At 54.9% G+C, this 26,151-nt stretch overlaps 2 protein-coding genes and 1 long non-coding RNA gene across 7 annotated transcripts in view; all 3 read left to right on the top strand.

Moving 5' to 3' along the window:
* Window positions 1-5,110, top strand: part of MAG (myelin associated glycoprotein) — a 29,347-nt gene extending 24,237 nt beyond the window's left edge. The window contains exons 8-10 of the mRNA XM_085564564.1: window positions 1,447-1,543; window positions 4,790-4,865; window positions 4,959-5,110. Of these exons, the coding sequence (XP_085420690.1) occupies window positions 1,447-1,543; window positions 4,790-4,865; window positions 4,959-5,093 (308 nt within the window). The 3' untranslated portion in view covers window positions 5,094-5,110. The remainder of the gene's footprint in view (window positions 1-1,446; window positions 1,544-4,789; window positions 4,866-4,958) is intronic.
* Window positions 5,111-9,059: 3,949 nt separating this feature from the next.
* USF2 (upstream transcription factor 2, c-fos interacting) lies at window positions 9,060-25,770 on the top strand. Of its 5 annotated transcripts, none has more exons than XM_085564375.1 (10): window positions 9,063-9,213; window positions 11,108-11,154; window positions 14,353-14,459; window positions 16,511-16,579; window positions 17,467-17,590; window positions 18,937-19,030; window positions 19,577-19,635; window positions 21,836-21,930; window positions 23,545-23,673; window positions 25,577-25,770. In XM_085564375.1, the coding sequence occupies exons 1-10, from the start codon at window positions 9,161-9,163 to the stop codon at window positions 25,664-25,666; spliced, it is 867 nt and encodes a 288-aa protein (XP_085420501.1). In that variant the 5' UTR covers window positions 9,063-9,160; the 3' UTR covers window positions 25,667-25,770. The 5 variants fall into 5 exon arrangements, with proteins under 5 accessions (XP_085420503.1, XP_085420504.1, XP_085420501.1 ...); XM_085564374.1 differs by having other exon boundaries at window positions 16,490-16,579; XM_085564378.1 differs by lacking the exon at window positions 18,937-19,030 and having other exon boundaries at window positions 9,062-9,213; window positions 16,490-16,579.
* Window positions 16,629-17,459, top strand: LOC146764581 (uncharacterized). Its single transcript, XR_014950718.1, has 3 exons — window positions 16,629-16,709; window positions 16,763-16,804; window positions 17,121-17,459. It is a non-coding gene; the product is annotated as an uncharacterized LOC146764581 (long non-coding RNA).
* Window positions 25,771-26,151: the final 381 nt, after the last annotated feature.

Below are 26,151 nucleotides of genomic sequence, written 5' to 3'. Positions count from 1 at the left end.
GGGCACCTGAGGGGGATAGGAACACACCTGGGCACACCTGGGGGCACCTGGGCACACCTGAGGGGGATAGGAGCACACCTGGGCACACCTGAGGGGGATAGGAACACACCTGGGCACACCTGAGAGGGATAGGAGCACACCTGGGCACACCTGAGGGGGATAGGAACACACCTGGGCACACCTGGGGGCACCTGGGGGCACCTGAGAGGGATAGGAACACACCTGGGCACACCTGGGGCCTGGAGCCCCGGCTGGCCGTGCTCTGCGCCGCCCGCAACGGCCACGGCGCCGCCCGTGCGCAGCTGCGCTTCCACCACCCAGGTGAGACACACCTGGGGGCACCTGGGGGCACCTGGGGGCACCTGAGAGGGATAGGAGCACACCTGGGCACACCTGGGCACACCTGAGAGGGATAGGAACACACCTGGGCACACCTGGGGCCTGGAGCCCCGGCTGGCCGTGCTCTGCGCTGCCCGCAACGGCCACGGCGCCGCCCGCGCGCAGCTGCGCTTCCACCACCCAGGTGAGACACACCTGGGGGCACCTGGGCACACCTGAGAGGGATAGGAGCACACCTGGGCACACCTGGGGGCACCTGAGGGGGATAGGAGCACACCTGGGCGCACCTGAGAGGGATAGGAGCACACCTGGGCACACCTGAGGGGGATAGGAGCACACCTGGGCACACCTGGGGGCACCTGAGAGGGATAGGAACACACCTGGGCACACCTGAGGGGGATAGGAGCACACCTGGGCACACCTGGGCACACCTGAGAGGGATAGGAACACCCCTGGGCACACCTGAGAGGGACAGAGCACACCTGGGCACACCTGGGCACACCTGAGAGGGGTAGGAACACACCTGGGCACACCTGGGCACACCTGAGGGGGATAGGAACACACCTGGGCACACCTGAGAGGGACAGAGCACACCTGGGCACACCTGAGGGGGATAGGAGCACACCTGGGCAAACCTGGGCACACCTGAGAGGGATAGGAGCACACCTGGGCACACCTGAGGGGGATAGGAGCACACCTGGGCACACCTGGGGGCACCCTGGGGCAAAAAAATGGGGAAAATTGGAGAAAATTGGGGGGAAATCGGTGAAAATTTGGGGTCTAGGCACACCTGAGAGGGATCGGAGCACACCTGGGCACACCTCGGGGCACCTGAGAGAGAGAGGAACACACCTGGGCACACCTGGGTGCACCTGAGGGGGATAGGAGCACACCTGGGCACACCTGAGAGGGATAGGAGCACACCTGAGCACACCTCGGGGCACCTGAGAGAGAGAGGAACACACCTGGGCACACCTGAACACACCCATCTCACCTGTGTCACCTGTCTTACCTGTATTTCACCTGTCCCATCTCACCTGTCCATGTCTCACCTGTCGATATCTCACCTGTCCCATCTCACCTGTCCCTCACCTGTCCGACCCGCAGCGGGGCTGGTGTGGGCCAAGGTGGGCCCCGTGGGCGCCGTCGTCGCCTTCGCCGTCGTCATCGCCCTCGTCTGCTACCTGAGCCAGAGCCGCCGCAAGTGAGCCCCGCCCCCCGCCGGCCACGCCCACCGGGGGGCCACGCCCACCTGGGGACGGGGGAGGGGCGGGGAAAGGGGGAGGCCACGCCCACTGGGGGTTATAGCCTCATAGGCCACGCCCACTGTGGGTTAGATCCTCATAGGCCACGCCCACTGTGGGTTATATCCTCATAGGACACGCCCACTGTGGGTTATATCCCGTTAACCACGCCCACTGTGGGTTATATCCCATTGGCCACGCCCACTGTGGGTTATATCCCATTAGCCACGCCCACTGTGGGTTAGATCCCATTAGGCCACGCCCACTGTGGGTTATATCCCATTAGCCACGCCCACTGTGGGTTATATCCTCATAGGCCACGCCCACTGTGGGTTATATCCCCATAGGACACGCCCACTGTGGGTTAGATCCCCATAGGCCACGTCCACTGTGGGTTATATCCTGTTAACCACACCCACTGTGGGTTATATCCCATTAGCCACGCCCACTGTGGGTTATATCCTGTTAACCACACCCACTGTGGGTTATATACCATTAGCCATGCCCACTTTGCGGTAGATCCCATTAGCCACGCCCACTGTGGGTTATATCCCATTAACCACGCCCACTGTGGGTTATATCCCATTAGGCCACGCCCACTGTGGGTTATATCCCATTAACCACGCCCACTGTGGGTTATATCCCATTAGGCCACGCCCACTGTGGGTTATATCCCATTAACCACACCCACTGTGGGTTATATACCATTAGCCATGCCCACTTTGCGGTAGATCCCATTAGCCACGCCCACTGTGGGTTATATCCCATTAACCACGCCCACTGTGGATTATATCCCATTAGCCACGCCCACTGTGGGTTATATCCCGTTAGGCCACGCCCACTGTGGGTTATATCCCATTAGGCCACGCCCACTGTGGGTTATATCCCATTAGGCCACGCCCACTGTGGGTTATATCCCATTAGGCCATGCCCACTGTGGGTTATATCCCATTAGGCCACGCCCATTGTGGGTTAGATCCCATTAACCACGCCCACTGTGGGTTATATCCCATTAGGCCACGCCCACTGTGGGTTAGATCCCATTAGCCACGCCCATTGTGGGTTAGATCCCATTAGCCACGCCCACTGTGGGTTATATCACATTAGCCACACCCACTGTTGGTTATATCACATTAGCCACGCCCACTGTGGGTTAGATCCCATTAGGCCACGCCCACTGTGGGTTAGATCCCATTAACCACGCCCACTGTGGGTTATATCCCATTAGGCCACGCCCACTGTGGGTTAGATCCCATTAGCCACGCCCACTGTGGGTTATATCCTCTTAACCACGCCCACTGTGGGTTATATCCCATTAGGCCACGCCCACTGTGGGTTAGATCCCATTAACCACGCCCACTGTGGGTTATATCCCATTAGGCCACGCCCACTGTGGGTTATATCCCATTAGGCCACGCCCACTGTGGGTTATATCCCATTAGCCACGCCCACTGTGGGTTAGATCCCAACAGGCCACGCCCACTGTGGGTTATATCCCATTAGCCACGCCCACTGTGGGTTAGATCCCAACAGGCCACGCCCACTGTGGGTTATATCCCATTAGCCATGCCCACTGTGGGTTATATCCCATTAGGCCACGCCCACTGTGGGTTATATCCCATAGGCCACGCCCACTGTGGGTTAGATCCCATTAGCCACGCCCACTGTGGGTTATATCCCATAGGCCACGCCCACTGTGGGTTAGATCCCATTAGCCACGCCCACTGTGGGTTATATCCCATTAGCCACGCCCACTGTGGGTTATATCCCATTAGCCACGCCCACTGTGGGTTAGATCCCATTAGCCACGCCCACTGTGGGTTATATCCCATTAGCCACGCCCACTGTGGATTATATCCCATTAGCCACGCCCACTGTGGGTTATATCCCATTAGGCCATGCCCACTGTGGGTTATATCCCATTAGGCCACGCCCACTGTGGGTTATATCCCATTAGCCACGCCCACTGTGGGTTAGATCCCATTAGCCACGCCCACTGTGGGTTAGATCCCATTAGCCACGCCCACTGTGGGTTATATCCCATTAGCCACGCCCACTGTGGGTTATATCCCATTAGCCACGCCCACTGTGGATTATATCCTCATAGGCCACGCCCACTGTGGGTTATATCCCATTAGCCACGTCCACTGTTGGTTATATCCCATTAACCACGCCCACTGAGGGTTATATCCCATTAGCCACGCCCACTGAGGGTTATATCCCATTAGCCACGCCCACTGTGGGTTATATCCCATTAGCCACGCCCACTGTGGGTTATATCCCATTAGCCACGCCCACTGTGGGTTATATCCCATTAGCCACGCCCACTGTGGGTTATATCCCATTAGCCACGCCCACTGTGGGTTATATCCCGATTAGCCACGCCCACTGTAGGTTATATCCCATTAGCCACGCCCACTGTGGGTTATATCCCATTAGGCCACGCCCACTGTGGGTTATATCCCATTAGCCACGCCCACTGTGGGTTATATCCTGTTAACCACGCCCACTGTAGGTTATATCCCATTAGCCACGCCCACTGTGGGTTATATCCCATTAGGCCACGCCCACTGTGGGTTATATCCTGTTAACCACGCCCACTGTAGGTTATATCCTGTTAACCACGCCCACTGTGGGTTAGATCCCATTAGCCACGCCCACTGTGGGTTATATCCCATTAGGCCACGCCCACTGTGGGTTATATCCTCATAGGCCACGCCCACTGTGGGTTATATCCCATTAGCCACGCCCACTGTGGGTTATATCCCATTAGCCACGCCCACATTGGGACACACCATAAATAGCCACGCCCCTTTATGCAAATGAAGCCCAACTACACCCAAATAGGCCACGCCCACTGTGGGTTAGATCCCATTAGCCACGCCCACTGCGGGAGAAACCATCATAGGCCACGCCCCTTTATGCAAATTAAGACCAACTACACCCAAATAGGCCACGCCCACTGTGGGTTAGATCACATTAGCCACGCCCACATTGGACACAGCCTCGATAGCCACGCCCCTTTATGCAAATGAAGCCCAACCACCCCCAAATAGGCCACGCCTCTTAAAGGCCACGCCCACCCAAACCACGCCCCTTTATGCCACGCCCGCTGGTTGGGGAAACTGAGGCACGGGCAGGGGTGTGGGCGGGGCGGGGGGCGTGGCCAAAGCGCTGAGGCCACGCCCCCCGCCCCGCCCCTGCAGGAAGGCGTCGGGAAGCCCCGAGGTGACCCCGGCGACCCCGGCGGGGGGGCGGGACCCGGAGCCACGCCCACTGCAGGTAAAGGGGGCGGGGCCAGGGGGCGAGGGGCGGGGTTTGGGGGCGCTCAGGTGTGCTCAGGTGTGCTCAGGTGTGGCCACGCCCCCTCCCCAGGTGCGCTGGCTGCGCTGGGCGCTGCGGGCGGGGGAGGGGCCGGCGGCCCCGCCCGAGGCCGCCCCTCCCCCCCCAAAACCCGCCCGGGGACCCCCCGAGGAACCCCCGGAGTACGCCGAGATCCGCGTCAAGTGACCACGCCCACCGCCCACCTGGACACGCCCACCTGGACACTCACCTGGACACTCCCATCACTCACCTGGACACGCTCACCTGGACACTCACCTGGACACACTCACTTGGACACGCCCACCTGGACACGCCCACCTGGACACTCACCTGGACACGCCCACCTGGACACTCACCTGGACACGCCCACCTGGACACGCCCATCCCTCACCTGGACACGCCCACCGCACCTGGACGCGCCCACCTGGACACTCACCTGGACACACCCACCTGGACACGCCCACCTGGACACGCCCCTTGTGAAACCTGGACACGCCCACCGCCCGCCTGGACACGCCCACCTGGACACGCCCACCGCCCACGTGGACACATTCACCACACCTGGACACGCCCCTTTTGAACGTGGACACCCCCACCACTCACCTGGACACGCCCCTTTTGAACCTGGACACTCCCACCACTCACCTGGACACGCCCACCACTCACCTGGACACGCCCCTTTTGAACCTGGACACTCCCACCACTCACCTGGACACGCCCACCACTCACCTGGACACGCCCCTTTTGAACCTGGACACTCCCACCACTCACCTGGACACGCCCACCACTCACCTGGACACGCCCACCACTCACCTGGACACGCCCCTTTTGAACCTGGACACTCCCACCACTCACCTGGACACGCCCACCACTCACCTGGACACGCCCACCACTCACCTGGACACGCCCCTTTTGAACCTGGACACTCCCACCACTCACCTGGACACGCCCACCACTCACCTGGACACGCCCCTTTTGAACCAGGACACGCCCACCACTCACCCGGACACGCCCACCACACCTGGACACGCCCGTTGTCAATTTGGACACGCCCACCTGGGCCTGCCCACCACACCTGGACACGCCCACCACACCTGGACACGCCCGTTGTCAATTTGGACACGCCCACCCCTCACCTGGACACGCCCACCCCACCTGGACACGCCCACCTGGACATGCCCATGACACCTGGTCACACCAGGACCACGCCCACCTCACCTGGGCCCCGCCCACCCCACCTGGCCCCGCCCATTTTCCTACCCATGACCACGCCCACTCCATTATTCTGGCTGTGGCCACGCCCACCTTGCGGCCACGCCCATTCCCCACCTGGCCACGCCCATTTTCCTATCCTTGACCACGCCCACTTCATTATTCTGGCTGTGGCCACGCCCACCTTGCGGCCACGCCCATTCCCACCTGGCCACGCCCATTTTCCCGCCCTGACCACGCCCACTCCTCTCCTGGCCACGCCCATTTCCCCACGGCCACGCCCACCTCGCCTTGGCCACGCCCCCTCCCCGTTAATTATTTATTGCCCCTCATTAATTAACGAGCGCCGCCCCTCCCCCCCCCCCAATGTGACCTTTGACCCCCAAATAAAAACCGGAAGTGCCCGAAGGGGCTCCTGGAATTGGAATTTGGGGATTTATTGGGAAATTTTGGGAATTTTGATGGAATTTTGGGGAAATTCTGGGATTTGTTGGAGATTTTTGGAAATTTTGGGGGAAATTTTGAGATTTATTTGGGATTATTGGGATTTCTTTGGGATTTATTAGGAATTGTTTGGAATTATTGGGATTTGTTTGGGATTTATTAGGAATTAATTGGGATTTCTTTGGGATTTATTAGGAATTGTTTGGAATTATTGGGATTTGCTTGGGATTTATTAGGAATTAATTGGGATTTCTTTGGGATTTATTAGGAATTGTTTGGAATTATTGGGATTTGCTTGGGATTTATTAGGAATTAATTGGGATTTCTTTGGGACTTATTAATAATTATTTGGGGTTATTACGATTTCTTTGGTATTTATTAGGAATTATTTGGGATTGATTAGGAATTATTTGGAATGATTAGGATTTCTTTGTGATTTATTAGGAATTGCTTGGGATTATTAGCATTTATTTGGAATTTGTTAAGAATTATTTGGAATTTATTAGGAATTATTTGGAATTATTAGGATTTCTTTGGTATTTATTAGGAATTAAGTGGGATTATTGGAATTTCTTGGGAATTTATCGGAGTTTATTGGAATTTATTGGGGATTTATTGCAATTTATTGGATTTTCTTGGAGTTTATTGTGATTTATTGGGATTTATTTGGAATTTATTTGGGATTATTGGGGATTTCTGGGGAATTTTGGGGAATTCCTGGGTTTTTTTTTCCTGTATTTTCCCAATTTTCGCTGCTTTTTCCCAATTTTTCCCATTTTTCCAATCCCTCCACAACTTCCCCCAATCCCCAACTCCCCAAAAATCCCCAAATCCCCCCAAAATCCCCAAAATTCTCCCCAAAAAGCCCAATTTTCCCGCCAAAATCCCAACTTTCCCACCAAAATCCCAAATTTCTCTCCCCAAAATCCCCAGATTTCCCCCCAAACCCCCAAAATTTCCCCCAAATCCCCAAAATTTCCCCCAAAATCTCAAAAATTTCCTGCCAAACCCCCCAAAAAACTGGAATTTCCCCCAAAAATCCCCAAAATTTCCCCAAAATCCCGAATTTCCCTCCAAAATCCCCAAAATCCCCCCCAAAATCCCGAATTTCCCTCCAAAATCCCCCAAATCCCCCCAAAATCCCAAATTTCTCCCCAAAACTCGCCCAAAATCCCCCAAACTCCCCCCAAATCCCCCAAATTTCCCCCAGAATCCCAAATTTTCCCCCAAATCCCCCCGAAATTCCCCCAAAATCCCGAATTTCCCTCCAAAATTCCCCCAAAATCCCAAATTTCTCCCCAAAATCCCCCCAAAATCCCCCAAATTCTCCCCAAAATCATGAATTTCCCCCCCAAATCCCCCGAAAATCCCGGATTTCCCTCCAAATCCCCCCAAATCCCCCCCAAATCCCAAAAATTCCCCCAAAAATCCCAAATTTCCCTCCAAAACTCCCCCCAAACCCCCAAATTCCCCCGAAAATCCCCCAAATCCCCCCAAATCCCGAATTTCCCTCCAAAATCCCCCCCAAATCCCCCAAAATCCCAAATATCTCCCCAAAATCCCCCAAATCCCCCAAAATCCCAAATTTCTCCCCAAAATCCCCCAACCCCCCCCAAAATCCCAAATTTCTCCCCAAAACTCGCCCAAAATCCCCCAAAATCCCCCACGATCCCCCAAATTTCCCCCAGAATCCCAAATTTCCTCCAAAATCCCCCCAAAATTCCCCCAAAATCCCAAATTTCTCCCCAAAATCCCCCCAAAATCTCCCAAATTCCCCCCAAAATCCCCAAAAATCCCCCCCAAATCCCCCCAATTTCCCCCCCAACCCCCCCCTTCCCCCCTCCCCTCCCCCTCCGCGCTCCTTCCGGCCCCTCCCCCTTCCGCTTCCCTTTCCCCTCCCCCTCCGCCCCTCCCCCCCTCCCCTCCCCCCTCGCCGCCGCCCCGCCGCCGCTGTCGCTGTCGCCGCCCGCGTGTCGCGATTCCCGCGCGTGGAACCCCCGGGAAAGTCGCGACATATCGGGGGGGGGGAGGGGAAGGGTGGGGGAGGGGTGGGGAGGGGAAAAAACCCCAAAAAAACCCCAAAAAAACCCCCAAAAAAACCGCCAAAAAAAAAACCCCCCCCCAAAAAAAACATTAAAGGGGGAGGGGGAGGGGGAGGGGGAGGGGGAGGGGAGGATCCCCCTCCCCACGAGGAGGAGGGGGAGGGGGAGGAAGGACGGAGGGGGGGGGAGGGGAGGCCTCACGTGACGCCGCTGTTTGGCCCCGTGACCGGGGCCCCCAAAAAAAAAAAAAAAAAAAAAAAAAAAAAAAAAAAAAAATTAAATCCAAATTAAATTTTTTTTTTTTTTTTTTTGGGGGGGGTTTTTAAAACCCCCCTCCCCTCCCCCTCCCCCCCCTTTTTTTTTTTTAATTTTTATTTTTAATTAAATTTTTAATTTTTTTTGGGGGGGGGGTGGTTGAAAAAAAAAAATTTAAGCGCCCCCCCCCGTTTTTCCAGGGGGGGGGCTGCCCCTCCCCCACTGTCGCGATATCGCCCCTCCCCCACTATCGCGATATCGCCCCTCCCCCACTGTCGCGATATCGCCCCTCCCCCCCCCATGGACATGCTGGACCCCGGGCTGGACTCGGCCGCCGGCTCCGCTGCGCCCAGGTGAGGGGACCCCAAAATTTGGGGGGTGGGACCCCAAATTTGGGGAGGGGGAGACAAAATTGGGGGGGGGGAGACAAAATTGGGGAGGGGGACCCAAATTTGGGAGGGGGAACCCAAATTTGGGGAGGGGGAGGCAAAATTTGGGGAGGGGGAAACAAAATTTGGGGAGGGGGAGACAAAGTTTGGGGAGGGGGAGACAAAATTTGGGGGGTGGGAACCCAAATTAGGGGGGGGGAGCCAAATTTGGGGAGGGGGAGGCAAAATTTGGGAGGTGGGAGACAAAGTTTGGGGAGGGGGAGACAAAGTTTGGGGGGTGGGAGACAAAATTTGGGGGGGGAGACAAATTTGGGGAGGGGGAGACAAAATTTGGGGAGGGGGAGACAAATTTGGGGGGTGGGAGACAAAATTTGGGGGGTGGGAGCCGAAATTTGGGGAGGGGGAGACAAAATTTGGGGGGTGGGAGACAAAGTTTGGGGGTGGGAGACAAAATTGGGGGGTGGGAGACAAAATTTGGGGGGTGGGAGACAAAATTTGGGGAGGGGGAGACAAAGTTTGGGGGGAGGGAGACAAAATTTGGGGAGGGGGAGACAAAATTTGGGGAGGGGGAGCCGAAATTTGGGGAGGGGGAGACAAAATTTGGGGGGTGGGAGCAAAAATTGGGGAGGGGGAGCCGAAATTGGGGGGGTGGGAGACAAAATTGGGGGGCTGGGAGACAAAATTTGGGGAGGGGGAGACAAAATTTGGGGGGGGGAGACAAAATTGGGGGGTGGGAGCAAAAATTGGGGAGGGGGAACCCAAAATTTGGGGGGCGGGAGACAAAATTGGGAGGGGGAGACAAAATTGGGGGGAGGGAACCCAAAATTGGGGGGTGGGAGACAAAATTTGGGGGGTGGGAGACAAATTTGGGGGGGGGAGACAAAATTTGGGGAGGGGGACCCAAAATTGGGGACGGGGACCCAAAATTTGGGGAGGGGGAGCCAAAATTGGGGACGGGGACCCAAAATTTGGGGAGGGGGAGCCAAATTTGGGGGGGGACGACACAAATTTGGGGGGTTGGGACCCCAAAATTGGGGAGGTGGGAACAAAAATTGGGGGGAGGGAACCCAAATTTGGAGAGGGGGGAACCCAAAATTTGGGGAGGGGGACCCAAATTTCGGGGGAGCCAAAATTTGGGGAGGGGGAGAGGGGAGGGAGACCCCAGAGTTGGGGGGGAGGAGAAAAGGGACCCCAAAATTGGGAGGCTGGGAGCCAAAATTTGGGGAGGGGGAGCCCAAAATTGGGGGGGGAACCCAAATTTTGGGGGGGGACCCCAAAATTGGGGAGGGGGACCCAAAATTGGGGGGGGTGGGACCCCAAAATTGGGGAGGGGGAGAGGGGAGAGGGAGGTCCCAAATTCAGGGGGGGGGGGAGACCCAAATTTGGGGGGGTGGGACCCCAAATTTGGGGGGGGGTCACCAAAATTCGGGGGAGTGACCCAAAATTTGAGGAGAGGGTCCCAAAAAATTTGGGGGGAAGGGGTCCCAAAAATTTGGTGGGGGAGGATCCCGAAAATTTGGGGTTCCCAAAAATCTGGGGGGAAGGGTCCCAAAATTTGGGGGAAGGTCCCAAAATTTTGGTGAGGGTCCCAAAATTTTGGTGAGGGTCCCAAAATTTGGGGGAGTCCTAAAATTTGGTGAAGGTCCCCAAAAATTTGGGGGAGGGGGGGGTCCCAAAAATTTGGTAAGGATCCCAAAATTTGTGGGAAAGTCCCAAAAATTTGGGGGAAGGTCCCAAAATTTGGGGGAGGATCCCAAAAATTTGGGGGTTCCCCAAAATTTGAGGGGGGGTCCCCAAAATTTGAGGGGGGGTCCCCAAAATTTTGGGGGGGGTCCCAAATTTTTGGCCCCGCCCCCAGCCAGGAGAAGCCGCAGGAGGCCGAGGAGGGAGCGGAGCTGCAGGAGGGTGAGGGGCCAAAATTCGGGAATTTTGGGACATTTTGGGGAATTTTGGGGGATTTCGGGAGGAATTGTTAAATTTGGGGGGAATTTGGGGGGGATTTTATGGGGAAATTTGGAATTTTCGGAATTTTGGGGGTTTTTTGGGGGGGGAAATTGCTGATTTTGGGGAAGATTTTTGGATTTTGGGGGAATTTTTGGGGGGAATTCCGGAATTTTGGGGGGATTTTATGGGGAAATTTGGAATTTTTTAGAATTTTGGGGGGGGAAATTGCTGATTTTGGGGAAGATTTTTGGATTTTGGGGGAATTTTTGGGGGGAATTCCGGAATTTTGGGGGGATTTTGGGAAAATTTTTGGATTTTGGGGGAATTCCTGATTTTTTGGGGGGATTTTATGGGGAAATTTGGAATTTTTGGGAATTTGGGAGTTTTTTTGGGGGGATTTGGGGAGGATTTTTGGATTTTGGGGGAATTTTTGGGGGTAATTCTGGAATTTTGGGGGGATTTTGGGAAAATTTTTGGATTTTGGGGGAATTCCTGATTTTTTGGGGGGATTTTATGGGGAAATTTGGAATTTTCTGGAATTTTGGGGGTTTTTTGGGGGGAAATTGCTGATTTTGGGGGGATTTGGGGAAGATTTTTGGATTTTGGGGGGATTTTTGGGGGGAACTCCAGAATTTTGGGGGGATTTTGGGGGAAATCCTGATTTTTTGGGGGGATTTTGGGAGGATTTTTGGATTTTGTGGGGATTTTGGGGGAATTCCTAATTTTTTGGGGGGATTTTATGAGGATTTTATGGGGAAATTTAGAATTTTCTGGAATTTTGGGGTGTTTTTTGGGGGGGAAATTGCTGATTTTGGGGGGATTTTGGGAGGATTTTTGGATTTTGGGGGAATTTTGGGGGGGAATTCCAGAATTTTGGGGGGATTTTGGGGGAATTCCTGAATTTTTGAGAGAATTTGGGGGGGAAATTTGGAATTTTTGGGAATTTTGGGGAGGGAATTGCTGATTTTGGGGGGATTTTGGGAGGATTTTTGGATTTTGGGGGGATTTTTGGGGGGAATTCCGGAATTTTGGGGGGATTTTGGGGGAAATCCTGATTTTTTGGGGGGATTTTGGGGGGAATTCTGGAATTTTGGGAGGATTTTTGGATTTTGTGGGGATTTTGGGGGAATTCCTGATTTTTTGGGGGGATTTTATGGGGATTTTATGGGGAAATTTGGAATTTTCTGGAATTTTGGCGGGAAATTGCTGATTTTGGGGGGATTTTGGGAAGATTTTTGGATTTTGGGGGAAATTCCTGAATTTTGGAGGAATTTTGGGGGAAATCCTGATTTTTTTGGGGGGATTTTATGGGGAAATTTGGAATTTTCTGGGATTTTGGGGGGAAATTGCTGATTTTGGGGGGATTTTGGGAGGATTTTGGGGGAATTTTTGGGGGGAATTCTGGAATTTTGGGGGAATTCCTGATTTTTTGGATGAATTTGGGGGATTTTTGAATTGTTGAGAGATTTTGGGGAAAATTTTTGGATTTTTGGGAGATTTTGGGTGAATTTTGGGGGCAATTTATGAATTTGGGGTGGATTTTTAAATTTGGGGTGGATTTGGGGAAGAATTTTGGAATTTTGGGAAGAATTTTGGAATTTTGGGGCATTTCTTGAATTTTTGGGGAAATTTGGGGGATTTTTGGGAGGTTTTTTAAGCTTTTGGGAAATTTGGGGGAGGTTCCTGAATTTGGGGATAATTTGGGATATTTTTGGCGATAATTTGGGATGTTTTTGGGGATATTTTGGGGATAATTTGGGATTTTTTTGGGGGGTGTTTTGGGGATAATTTGGGATATTTTTTGGGGATAATTTGGGATATTTTTGGGGATATTTCGGGGATAATTTGGGATATCTTTGGGATATTTTTGGGATAATTTGGGATATTTTTGGGGATAATTTGGGATATTTTTGGGAGATTTTCGGGGGTTATTATGGGATGTTTCAGGGATGTTTTGGGGATATTTTGGGGATATTTTTGGGGATATTTTGGGGATAATTTGGGATAATTTCGGGGGTTATTATGGGATGTTTCCCCAGGTGAGGCCCCCCCCGCCGAGGGGATAATTTGGGATTTTTTTGGGGATAATTTGGGATATTTTTGGGAGATTTTCGGGGGTTATTATGGGATGTTCCGGGGATATTTTGGGATATTTTGGGGATAATTTGGGACATTTTCGGGGGTTATTATGGGATGTTTCAGAGATATTTTGGGGATAATTTGGGATATTTTTGGGGATAATTTGGGATATTTTTGGGGATAATTTGGGATTTTTTTGGGGATGTTTTGGGGATAATTTGGGATATTTTGGGGATAATTTGGGATTTTTTTGGGGATGATTTGGGATATTTTTGGGGATTTTTCGGGGATAATTTGGGATATTTTTGGGGATAATTTGGGATATTTTTGGGGATATTTTTGGGGATATTTTGGGATATTTTTGGGAGATTTTCGGGGGTTATTATGGGATGTTTCAGGGATATTTTGGGGATATTTTTGGGGATATTTTGGGATATTTTTGGGATATTTTCGGGGGTTATTATGGGATGTTTCCCCAGGTGAGGCCCCCCCCGCCGAGGGGATAATTTGGGATATTTTTGGGGATAATTTGGGATATTTTGGGGATAATTTGTGACATTTTTGGTGATAATTTGGGATATTTTTGGGGATATTTTGGGATATTTTCGGGGGTTATTATGGGATGTTTCAGGGATATTTTGGGGATATTTTTGGGGATATTTTGGGGATAATTTGGGATATTTTTGGGGATAATTTGGGATATTTTTGGGGGATATTTCGGGGGTTATTATGGGATGTTTCAGGGATGTTTTGGGGATATTTTGGGGATATTTTTGGGGATATTTTGGGGATAATTTGGGATAATTTCGGGGGTTATTATGGGATGTTTCCCCAGGTGAGGCCCCCCCCGCCGAGGGGATAATTTGGGATATTTTTGGGGATTTTTCGGGGATAATTTGGGATATTTTTGGGGATATTTTGGGATTTTTTTGAGGATATTTTGGGGATATTTTGGGATATTTTTGGGGGATATTTTCGGGGGTTATTATGGGATGTTTCAGGGATGTTTTGGGGATAATTTGGGATATTTTTGGGGATAATTTGGGATATTTTGGGGGTTATTATGGGATGTCCCCCCAGGTGAGGCCCCCCCCGCCGAGGTCGCCGTCGCCGTGCCGGGACCCGCCGGGGCCTTCGCCGAGGCCGGGCTGCAGTACCAGTTCAGGAGCGAGAGCAACGGCGGCCAGGTAACACCGGGCACACCTGGGGGCACCTGGGCACACCTGGGCACAGCTGGGAACACACCTGGGAACTCACCTGGGCACAGCTGGGGGCACCTGGGGGCACCTGGGCACAGCTGGGGGCACCTGGGCACACCTGGGCACACCTGGGGGCACCTGGGCACACCTGGGCACAGCTGCGAACACACCTGGGAACTCACCTGGGCACAGCTGGGCACACCTGGGCACAGCTGGGAACTCACCTGGGCACACCTGGGGGCACCTGGGCACACCTGGGCACAGCTGGGGGCACCTGGGAACTCACCTGGGGGCACCTGGGCACACCTGGGGGCACCTGGGGACACCTGGGGACACCTGGGGGCACCTGGGCATAGCTGGGGGCACCTGGGAACTCACCTGGGCACACCTGGGGGCACCTGGGAACTCACCTGGGCACACCTGGGCACAGCTGGGAACTCACCTGGGGGCACCTGGGCACACCTGGGGGCACCTGGGAACTCACCTGGGGGCACCTGGGCACACCTGGGGGCACCTGGGCACAGCTGGGAACTCACCTGGGAACTCACCTGGGCACAGCTGGGGGCACCTGGGCACAGCTGGGAACTCACCTGGGGGCACCTGGGAACACCTGGGAACTCACCTGGGCACACCTGGGGGCACCTGGGGGCACCTGGGCATAGCTGGGGGCACCTGGGAACTCACCTGGGGGCACCTGGGGGCACCTGGGCACACCTGGGCACAGCTGGGGGCACCTGGGAACTCACCTGGGCACACCTGGGCACACCTGGGGGCACCTGGGCATAGCTGGGGGCACCTGGGAACTCACCTGGGGGCACCTGGGCATAGCTGGGGGCACCTGGGAACTCACCTGGGGGCACCTGAGTGGGAGAAATGGGGAAAAATTGGGGGGAAACTGAGGAAAATTGGGGGTTTTGGGCACACCTGGGCACAGCTGGGGCACCTGGGGGCACCTGGGGGTGCCTGGGCACACCTGGGGGCACCTGGGGGGCACCTGGGGGCACCTGGGCACACCTGGGCACAACTGGGTGGGAGAAATGGAAAAATTGGGAAAACTGGGGGAAAATTGGGGGGAAACTGAGGAAAATTGGGAAGTTTGGGCACACCTGGGCACACCTGGGGGCACCTGGGCACACCTGGGGGAGGGCAAATGGGGGGAAAAGGCAAAAATTTGGGGGGAAATTGAGAAAATTTGGGGGAAATTGGGAATTTGGGTGCACCTGGGCACACCTGGGCACACCTGGGCACACCTGGGCACACCTGGGGGCACCTGGAGAGTCCCTAGGGTGGGGCATGGGGTTGTCCCTGCCCACCCAGGTGTGCCCAGGTGAGGTTCCAAACCCACTCAGGTGCACCAGGTGAGGCTCCATGCCCACCCAGGTGTGCCCAGGTGAGGTTCCAAACCCACCCAGGTGTGCCCAGGTGAGGTTCCAAACCCACCCAGGTGTGCCAGGTGAGGCTCCATGCCCACCCAGGTGTGCCCAGGTGAGGCTCCATGCCCACCCAGGTGTGCCAGGTGGGGTTCGAAACCCACCCAGGTGTGCCCAGGTGTGCCAGGTGAGGCTCCATGCCCACCCAGGTGTGCCCAGGTGAGGTTCCAAACCCACCCAGGTGTGCCCAGGTGTGCCCAGGTGAGGTTCCAGACCCACCCAGGTGTGCCCAGGTGAGGCTCCATGCCCACCCAGGTGTGCCCAGGTGAGGTTCCAAACCCACCCAGGTGTGCCCAGGTGCGCCCAGGTGAGGTTCCAAACCCACCCAGGTGTGCCAGGTGTGCCCAGGTGAGGTTCCAAACCCACCCAGGTGTGCCCAGGTGTGCCCAGGTGAGGCTCCATGCCCACCCAGGTGTGCCAGGTGTGCCCAGGTGAGGCTCCATGCCCACCCAGGTGTGCCCAGGTGTGCCAGGTGTGCCCAGGTGAGGCTCCAAACCCACCCAGGTGTGCCCAGGTGTGCCCAGGTGAGGTTCCAAACCCACCCAGGTGTGCCCAGGTGTGCCAGGTGTGCCCGTGCCCTGTCCCCAGGTGACCTACCGGGTGGTGCAGGTGACCGAGGCGCCGCTCGATGCCCCCGAGGCCGTCGGCGTCGTCTCCTCCTTCGCCGGGACCCCCCAGGTGAGCCGGGCACACCTGGGCACCGCCCGGGGGCACCTGGGGGGTCCAGGTGGGGGTTGGGGGTTCCCAGGTGGGGTTTGGGGTCTCAGGTGGGTCCCAGGTGGGATCTCAGGTGGGTTGGGGGTCCCAGGTGGGTTCCAGGTGGGATCTCAGGTGGGTTTGGGATCTCAGGTGGGTTCCCAGGTGGGATTTGGGATCTCAGGTGGGTTCCAGGTGGGATCTCAGGTGGGTTGGGGGTCCCAGGTGGGTCTCAGGTGGGATCTCAGGTGGGTTTGGGATCTCAGGTGGGTTTGGGATCTCAGGTGGGTCCCAGGTGGGATCTCAGGTGGGTTTAGGATCTCAGGTGGGTTCCAGGTGGGATCTCAGGTGGGTTTGGGATCTCAGGTGGGATCCCAGGTGGGTTTGGGATCCCAGGTGGGTTCTGGGTGGGGTTTGGGATCTCTGGTGGGTTTGGGATCTCAGGTGGGATCTCAGGTGGATTTGGGATCCCAGGTGGGTTTGGGATCTCAGGTGGGCTCTCAGGTGGGGTTTGGGATCTCAGGTGGGATTTGGGATCTCAGGTGGGGTTTGGGATCTCAGGTGGGTTTGGGCTCCCAGGTGGGTTTGGGATCCCAGGTGGGTTCTGGGTGGGGTTTGGGATCTCAGGTGGGTTTGGGATCTCAGGTGGGTTCCAGGTGGGATCTCAGGTGGGATTTGGGATCTCCGGTGGGTTTGGGATCTCCGGTGGGTTTGGGATCTCAGGTGGGGTTTGGGATCTCAGGTGGGTCCCAGGTGGGATCTCAGGTGGGTTTGGGATCTCAGGTGGGTTTGGGCTCCCAGGTGGGCTCTGGGTGGGATCGGAGCTCCCGGGCGTGCCCAGGTGCCCGCTCAGGTGCCGCTGCCCGCAGGTGCTGCAGAACCCCTTCAGCAACGGCGGCAGCCCCGGCGAGGGCGGGGCCGAGCCCCGGCTCACCTGGGCGGGGGAGGGGGCGGTGGCCGTGCAGGCCGACCCCGCCCTGGCACAGGCCGGAGGTGAGGCACACCTGGGCACACCTGGGCACACCTGGGCACACCTGGGCACAGCCGGGATACACCTGGGCACACCTGGGGACACCTGGGCACACCTGGGCACACCTGGGCACACCCAAAACACACCTGGGCAGAGCTGGGCACAGCCAAAACACACCTGGGATACACCTGGGCACACCTGGGCACAGCTGGGATGGCACCTGGGGGCACCTGGGCACACCTGGGGACAGCCAAACCACACCTGGGATACACCTGGGGACACCTGGGGACACCTGGGGACACCTGGGGACACCGGGGCACAGCTGGGATGGCACCTGGGCACACCTGGGGACACCCAAAACACACCTGGGATACACCTGGGGACACCTGGGCACACCTGGGGACACCCGGGCACACCTGGGGACACCTGGGCACACCTGGGCACGGCCAAAACACACCTGGGCACACCTGGGGACACCTGGGCAGGGCTGGGCACACCCAAAACACACCTGGGCACACCTGGGGACACCTGGGCACAGCCAAAACACACCTGGGATACACCTGGGCACACCTGGGGACACCTGGGCACACCTGGGGACACCAGGGCACAGCTGGGGGCACCTGGGATGGCACCTGGGCACACCTGGGGGCACCTGGGCACACCTGGGGGGCACCTGGGCACACCTGGGCACACCTGGGGCAGGTAAAACACACCTGGGCACACCTGGGGGAACACAACCCCCACCCCTGGGCACACCTGGGGGCAACTCAGGGGTACCTGGGCACACCTGGGGGCACTGGGGGGAACTGGGCACACCTGAGGGGGCACCTGGGGCAGGTAAAACACACCTGGGCACACCTGGGGGGCACAATCCCCACATCTGGGGGCACTGGTGGGATACCTGGGCACACCTGGGTGATACCTGGGCACACCTGGGGGCACTGGGGGGATACCTGGGCACACCTGGGCACACCTGGGGCAGGTAAAACACACCTGGGCACACCTGGGGGCACTGGGGGGATACCTGGGCACACCTGGGCACACCTGGGGCAGGTAAAACACACCTGGGCACACCTGGGGGGAACTGGGCACACCTGGGGGGCACCTGGGGGATACCTGGGCACACCTGGGGGGCACTGGGGGGATACCTGGGCACACCTGGGCACACCTGGGGGGAACTGGGCACACACCTGGGCACAGCTGGGGGGAACTGGGCACACACCTGGGCACACCTGGGGCACACCTGGGGGGCACAACCCCCACCCCTGGGCGCACCTGGGCTGGGTTGCCGCGCCCCGGGGGCGCCCCCAGGTGTGCCCAGGTGTGCCCAGGTGTGCCCAGGTGTGCCAGCGGCTGTGCCCCTCCCCAGGGCAGTTCTACGTGATGATGGCGCCGCAGGAGGTGCTGCAGGCGGGGGGAGGGGCCCCGCGCGGCCTCGCCCCCCACGGCCACGCCTACTCGCCGTGAGTGCACCTGGGCACACCTGGGCACACCTGGGGGCACACCTGGGGGCACCTGGGCACTGCTGGGGGTACCTGGGGGATACCTGGGCACACCTGGGCAGGAGAAATGGGGGAAAATGGGAAAATCGGGGGGAAACGGAGGAAAATTGGGGAAAATTGGGGAGTTTGGCACACCTGGGCACACCTGGGGGCACCTGGGGGGTACCTGGGCAGGAGAAATGGGGGAAACTGGGGGGAAACTGAGGAAAATTGGGGAGTTTGGCACACCTGGGGGCACCTGGGCACACCTGGGGGCACCTGGGCACACCTGGGCACACCTGGGGGCACCTGGGGGCACCTGGTCAGGAGAAATTGGGGAAACTGAGGAAAATTGGGGAAAATCGGGGAGTTTGGCACACCTGGGCACACCTGGGGGCACCTGGGGATTTTGGGAGGGCATTTGGGGTCACACCTGGGCACCTGTGAGGGCACCTGGGCGCACCTGGGGGGCACCCAGGGACACACCTGTGCCCACCTGTGCCCACCTGTGCCCACCTGTGCCCGCAGGAAGCTGGAGGGGCCGCGGGTGCCGCGGGACGAGCGACGGCGAGCGCAGCACAACGAGGGTGAGGGGCACACCTGGGCACACCTGGGCACACCTGGGGGCACCTGGGGACACCTGGGTGCACCTGGGCACACCTGGGGCACACCTGGGTGCACCTGGGGCACACCTGGGCACACCTGGGGCTCACCTGGGCACACCTGGGGCACACCTGGGGGACACCTGGGCACACCTGGGCACACCTGGGCACACCTGGGGCACACCTGGGTGCACCTGGGGCACACCTGGGTGCACCTGGGGCACACCTGGGCACACCTGGGGCTCACCTGGGCACACCTGGGCACACCTGGGCACACCTGGGCACACCTGGGGCACACCTGGGGGACACCTGGGCACACCTGGGCACACCTGGGGGCACCTGGGGGCACCTGGGGCACACCTGGGCACACCTGGGGCACACCTGGGGGCACCTGGGGGCACCTGGGCACAGCTGGGAACTCACCTGGGGGCACCTGGGCACACCTGGGCACACCTGGGGACACCTGGGGACACCTGGGAACACCTGGGGCACACCTGGGCACACCTGGGGACACCTGGGCACACCTGGGGCACACCTGGGACACACCTGGGCACACCTGGGGGCACCTGGGGCACACCTGGGCACTCCTGGGCACACCTGGGACACACCTGGGAACTCACCTGGGCACACCTGGGGGGCACCTGGGCACACCTGGGGGAACCTGGGCACACCTTGGTACACCTGGGCACACCTGGGGCACACCTGGGCACACCTGGGCACACCTGGGCAGCTCCAAACTCACCTGGGCTGGGGCGAGATCCCCAAATATCCCAAATATCCCAAATTTTTCCCATTTTCCCCCAATTTTCACCCAAATTTTTGGGGCTTTTCACCCCATTATTTTTATTTTTCCCGTTTTTTTCCCATTTTCCCCATTTTTTCCCATTTCTCCCCCAATTTTCACCCAATGATTTTGGTTTTCCCCAATTTTCTCCCCAATTTCCTCCATTTTTTCCTATTTTTTCCCATTTTTTGCCCATTTTTTGCCCATTTTCCCCAATTTCTCCATTTTCTTCCTTTTCTCCCCCAATTTCCACCCAATTTTTTTTTAATTTTCCCATTTTTCCCTATTTTTCCCCATTTTTCCCATTTCTCACCCAATTTTCACCCAATTTTTTTTATTTTCCCCATTTTCCCCATTTTTCCCATTTCTCACCCAATTTTCACCAATTTTTTTGTTTTTCACCCAATTTTTTCCTTATTTCCCCATTTTCCCCAATTTCTCCATTTTCTTCCTTTTCTCCCCCAATTTCCACCCAATTTTTTTTTAATTTTCCCATTTTTCCCTATTTTTCCCCATTTTCCCCATTTCTCCCCCATTTTTCCTCTTTTTTGTTTCGTTTTTCACCCAATTTTTTCCTCTTTTCCCCATTTTTCCCAATTTCTCCATTTTTTCCCATTTCTCACCCAATTTTTTTTAATTTCCCCCATTTTTCCCTATTTTCCCCCATTTTTCCCATTTGTCACACAATTTCTACCTTTTTTTTTTTTGTTTTTCACCCAATTTTTTCTCTTTTCCTCATTTTCCCCATTTTTCCCAATTTCTCCATTTTTTCCCATTTCTCACCCAATTTTTTTTTAATTTTCCCCATTTTTCCCTATTTTTCCCCATTTTTCCCATTTGTCACACAATTTTTACCTTTTTTTTTTGTTTTTCACCCAATTTTCTCTCTTTTCCTCATTTTCCCCATTTTCCCCAATTTCTCCATTTTTTCCCTTTTCTCCCCCAATTTTTTTTTTTGGTCAATTTTCCCCATTTTTTCCCCATTTCTCGCCCGATTTTCACCTTTTTTTTTTTTTGTTTTCACCCGATTTTTTCCTCTTTTCCCCATTTTCCCCATTTTTCCCAATTTCTCAATTTTTTCCCATTTCTCACCCAATTTTTTTTTTAATTTCCCCCATTTTTCCCTATTTTTCCCCATTTTTCCCATTTGTCACACAATTTTTACCTTTTTTTTTTTGTTTTTCACCCAATTTTTCCCCATTTTCCCCAATTTCTCCATTTTTTCCCTTTTCTCCCCCAATTTTTTTTTCCGGTCAATTTTCCCCATTTTTCCCCATTTCTCGCCCATTTCTCGCCCGATTTTCACCATTTTTTTTTTGTTTTTCCCCGGATTTTTCCCTCTTTTCCGCTTTTTCCCCCGTTTTTTCCCAAATTCCCCCTTTTTTCCCCCAAACGGCGCAGTGGAGCGGCGGCGCCGGGACAAAATCAACAATTGGATCGTGCAGCTCTCCAAAATCATCCCCGACTGCGGCGCCGACAGCGGCAAATCCGGGGCGGTGAGCGGCGGTTTGGGGCAAATTCCGGCGATTTTGGGAAAATCGGGGCTCTGGGGGAATTCACGGGGAATTTTGGGAGAAAAAGGGGAAAAAAAATGGGGGATTTGGGCGGAAATTTGGGGATTTTGGGGGGAAAATTGGGGATTTTAAGGAGAATTTTGGGGGGAAGTGGGGAAAAATTTGGAGGATTTTGGGGAGGAAATTGGGGGATTTTGGGGGAAATTGAGGATTTTGAGGGAATTTGGGGATTTTGGGGGGAATTTGGGGGTTTGGGGGGATTTTGAGGGGAAAATGGGGAAAACTTTGGGGGATTTGGGGGGAAATTTGGGGGATTTTGGGGAGGAAATTTGGGGATTTCAGGGAAATCGGGGATTTTGGGGGGAATTTTGAGGGGGCGATGGGATTTTGGGGGAAATTCGGGGATTTGGGGGATTTTAGGGGGAATTTTGAGGGGAAAATTTGGGCATTTTGGGGGAAATTCGGGGATTTTAGGGGAATTTTTGGAAAAGTGGGGAATTTTGAGGGGAATTTTGAGGGGAAATGGGATGTTTGAGGGGAAACTTGGCGATTTTGGGCAAAATTGGTGGATTTTGGGGGGAAATCAGGAAATTTTGGGGTTCCTAAGGCAATTTTGGTGGGAAATGGGGCAATTTTGGGGGGTCCTGGTGCAGTTTTGGGGTTTCTGGGGTCATTTTGGGGTTCCCAGGGTAATTTTGGGGGTCCCGGGGTAATTTTGGGTGGAAATGGTGCCATTTTGGGGTTCCCGGGGGTAATTCTGGGGTTCCCTGGATAATTTTGGGGTTCCCGGGGGTAATTTTGGGGTTCCCAGGGGTGATTTTGGGGTTCCCGGGGGTAATTTTGGGGGTCCCGGGGGTAATTTTGGGGGTCCCGTGGTAATTCTGGGCTTCCCGTGGTAATTCTGGGGTTCCCGGGGGTAATTTTGGGGGTCCCGGGGGTAATTCTGGGGTTCCCTGGATAATTTTGGGGTTCCCAGGGGTGATTTTGGGGTTCCCGGGGGTAATTTTGGGCTTCCCGTGGTAATTCTGGGGTTCCCGGGGTAATTTTGGGGGTCCCGGGGGTAATTCTGGGGTTCCCAAGATAATTTTGGGGTTCCCGGGGGTAATTTTGGGGTTCCCGGGGTAATTTTGGGGTTCCCGTGGTAATTCTGGGGTTCCCGAGATAATTTTGGGGTTCCCGGGGGTAATTTTGGGGTTCCCGGGGTAATTTTGGGGGTTCCCGTGGTAATTTTGGGGTTCCCGGGGGTAATTCTGGGGTTCCCTCGGTAATTCTGGGGTTCCCGGGGGTAATTTTGGGGTTCCCGTGGTAATTCTGGGGTTCCCGTGGTAATTTTGGGGTTCCCGGGATAATTTTGGGGGTCCCGGGGGTAATTTTGGGGTTCCCGGGGGTAATTTTGGGGTTCCCGTGGTAATTCTGGGGTTCCCGTGGTAATTCTGGGGTTCCCGAGATAATTTTGGGGTTCCCGGGGGTAATTTTGGGGTTCCCTCGGTAATTTTGGGGTTCCCTGGATAATTTTGGGGTTCCCAGGGGTAATTTTGGGGGTCCCGGGGGTAATTTTGGGGGTCCCGGGGGTAATTTTGGGGAGGGGTCGCGCAGAGCAAGGGCGGGATCCTGTCCAAGGCGTGCGACTACGTGCGGGAGCTGCGCCAGAGCAACCAGCGCCTGCAGGAGACCTTCAAAGAGGCCGAGCGCCTGCAGGTGGACAACGACCTCCTGCGACAGCAGGTGCGCCGGGCCTGTCGCGACATGGCCCGCCCCGAAAAACCCCGAAATCGCCCCAAAAATCGCCGCCAAAATCGCCCCAAAAATCGCCCCAAAAACCGCCGCGAAAATCGCCCCGGGAAAGCGGCGGCGCGGGTCAATGGGGAGGCCACGCCCCCCTGGTGCGAGGCCACGCCCACTGTGGGCGGGGTTTTGTCCTTATATGGGAGTGGGCCACGCCCCCTCCCGGGCGCGCGGTTCCCACGGGGTCATTGATAAAAAAAAAGGGGAGGGGGGTTTGGCGGGAAATCCGGGGGGTTTGGCGGGGATTTTGGGGGATTTTGAGAATTTGGGGGGAAATTTGGGGATTTTTGGAGGGAATTTGGGGAATTGGAAGGGAAAAATGGGGAAATTTTGGGGGGAAATTGGGGATTTTGGGGGAAATTTGGGGATTTTTGGAGGGAATTTGGGGAATTGGAGAGGAAAATCGGGAAATTTTGGGGGGATATTGGGGATTTTGGGGGAAATTTGGGAATTTTTGGAGGGAATTTGGGGAATTGGAAAGGAAAATCGGGAAATTTTGGGGGGATATTGGGGATTTTGGGGGAAATTTGGGAATTTTTGGAGGGAATTTGGGGAATTGGAAAGGAAAATCGGGAAATTTTGGGGGGATATTGGGGATTTTGGGGGAAACGTGGGGATTTTGAGGGGGAAACTGGGAAATTTTGGGGTGGAAATCAAGGATTTGGGGGGAAATTTGGGGAATTGTAGGGGAAAATCGGGAAATTTTGGGGGGAAATTGGAATTTTGGGGGGAAATCAGGAAATTTTGGGGGGAAATTGGGGATTTTGGAGGAAATTTGGGGAATTGGAGGGGAAAATCGGGAAATTTTGGGGGGAAATTGGAATTTTGGGGGGAAATCGGGGATTTGGGGGGAAATTTGGGGAATTTGAAGGGAAAAATGGGAAATTTTTGGGGGGAATTTGGGTATTTTGGGGGAAATTTGGGGAATTTGAGGGGAAAATCGGGAAATTTTGGGGGGAAATTGGAATTTTGGAGAGAATTTGGGGAGTTTGGGGGAAATTTGGGGATTTTGAGGGGGAAATCGGGAAATTTTGGGGGGAAATTGGAATTTTGGAGGGAATTTGGGGATTTTCGGGGGGTTGGGTGAAAATTTGGGGATTTTGAGGGAATTTGGGGGTTTTGCGGGGGGTTGAGGGATTTAGGGGGAGAATTTGGGATTTTAGGGCAGAAATTTTGGAATTTGGGGCAGAAATTTTGGAGTTTGAGCCAGAAATGTTGGAATTTTGGGGTGGTGGAAACTTCGGAATTTTGGGGCGGGAATTTTGGAATTTTGGGGTGAGGAAGGTGGAATTTGGGGTGGGAATATTTGAATTTTGGGCAGAAATTTTGGAATTTCGGGGTGAAAGTGTTGGAATTTCGGGGTGAAAATGTTGGAATTTCGGGGTGGAAGTGTTGGAATTATGGGTGAAAATATTAGAATTTGGGGTGGAAATGTTAGAATTTTGGGGTGAAAATGTGGGAATTTCGGGGTGAAAATGTTGGAATTTGGGGTGGAAACGTTGGAATTTTGAGGTGGAAATGTTGGAATTTCGAGGGGCAGAAATTTCGTTCACCTCGAGGTGGAAAAATTGGAAATTCCGGGATGGAAATCTTGCCATTCCGGGGTGGAAACGCTGGGAATTTTGGGGCGGGAATCTCATTATTTCGGGGCAGAAAAATTCGGAATTTCAGGGCAGAAATTCCAGGATTCGGGGCGGGAAATTCCGCATTTTGGGGGGAATATTTGGGAATTCGGGGCGCGAGCGTAGGGTAAGAAGGGGGGGTTGGGTGGGTGCGGGGATGTTGAATTTTTGGGGGTTTTTTTGGGGGGTTTTTTGGGGTTTTTTGGGGTTTTTTGGGGCAGGTGGAGGAGCTGAAGAGCGAGAACGCCGTGCTCCGGGCGCAGCTGCAGCAGCGGGGCCTGGACGGGACCCCCGAGGCGACCCCGCAGTGACCCCGGCCCCTCCCCCACCCCCCCGGGGACCCCTCCCCCACCCCCCCGGGACCCCTCCCCCACCCCACCCCCCGTTTGTAATTAATTACCGTGATTGGAATTCATTAATTCGCTCCCCGAGAGGATTTTTTTGGGTGATGGGGTGGGGGGAGGGGCGGACCCTCCCCCACCCATTGAGGGGGGGTGGGGGGGGGAGGGGCAAAAAAAAAAAATTAATTTAAAAAAAATTTTAAAAACAAAAAAAAAAACCCAAAAAAGGAATTCCAAGGAAAAGGTCCGAAAATCACAAAAAGATCCCCCCCGGGAAAAAAAAAGTGTCAAAAAACTCAAAAAAGCACCAAAAAAAATCTTTAAAAGGCCCAAAAAACAACAAAAATCCCCACCCCCAAAAAAACAACCCAAACCACACCAAAAAAACAAAAAAAAAAATATCAAAAAGCCCCAAAAAAACCAAACCAAACCACACCAAAAAAACAAAAAAAGAA

Source organism: Lonchura striata, chromosome 33, assembly GCF_050655825.1.
Source record: "Lonchura striata isolate lonStrDom1 chromosome 33, ASM5065582v1, whole genome shotgun sequence".
NCBI lineage: Eukaryota > Metazoa > Chordata > Aves > Passeriformes > Estrildidae > Lonchura > Lonchura striata.
The sequence above is the reverse complement of the archived record's forward strand: the minus strand, read 5'-3'. Positions and strand labels throughout refer to the sequence as shown.

Bases quoted from the DNA above. Each gene is read 5' to 3' on its own strand.
- USF2 (XM_085564374.1), top strand. From the start codon at position 9,161: ATGGACATGCTGGACCCCGGGCTGGACTCGGCCGCCGGCTCCGCTGCG. The intron at 16,580-17,466 runs GTGAGCCGGGCA...CGCTGCCCGCAG, and splicing joins CCTTCGCCGGGACCCCCCAG to GTGCTGCAGAACCCCTTCAG. The intron at 23,674-25,576 runs GTGCGCCGGGCC...TTTTTGGGGCAG, and splicing joins ACGACCTCCTGCGACAGCAG to GTGGAGGAGCTGAAGAGCGA.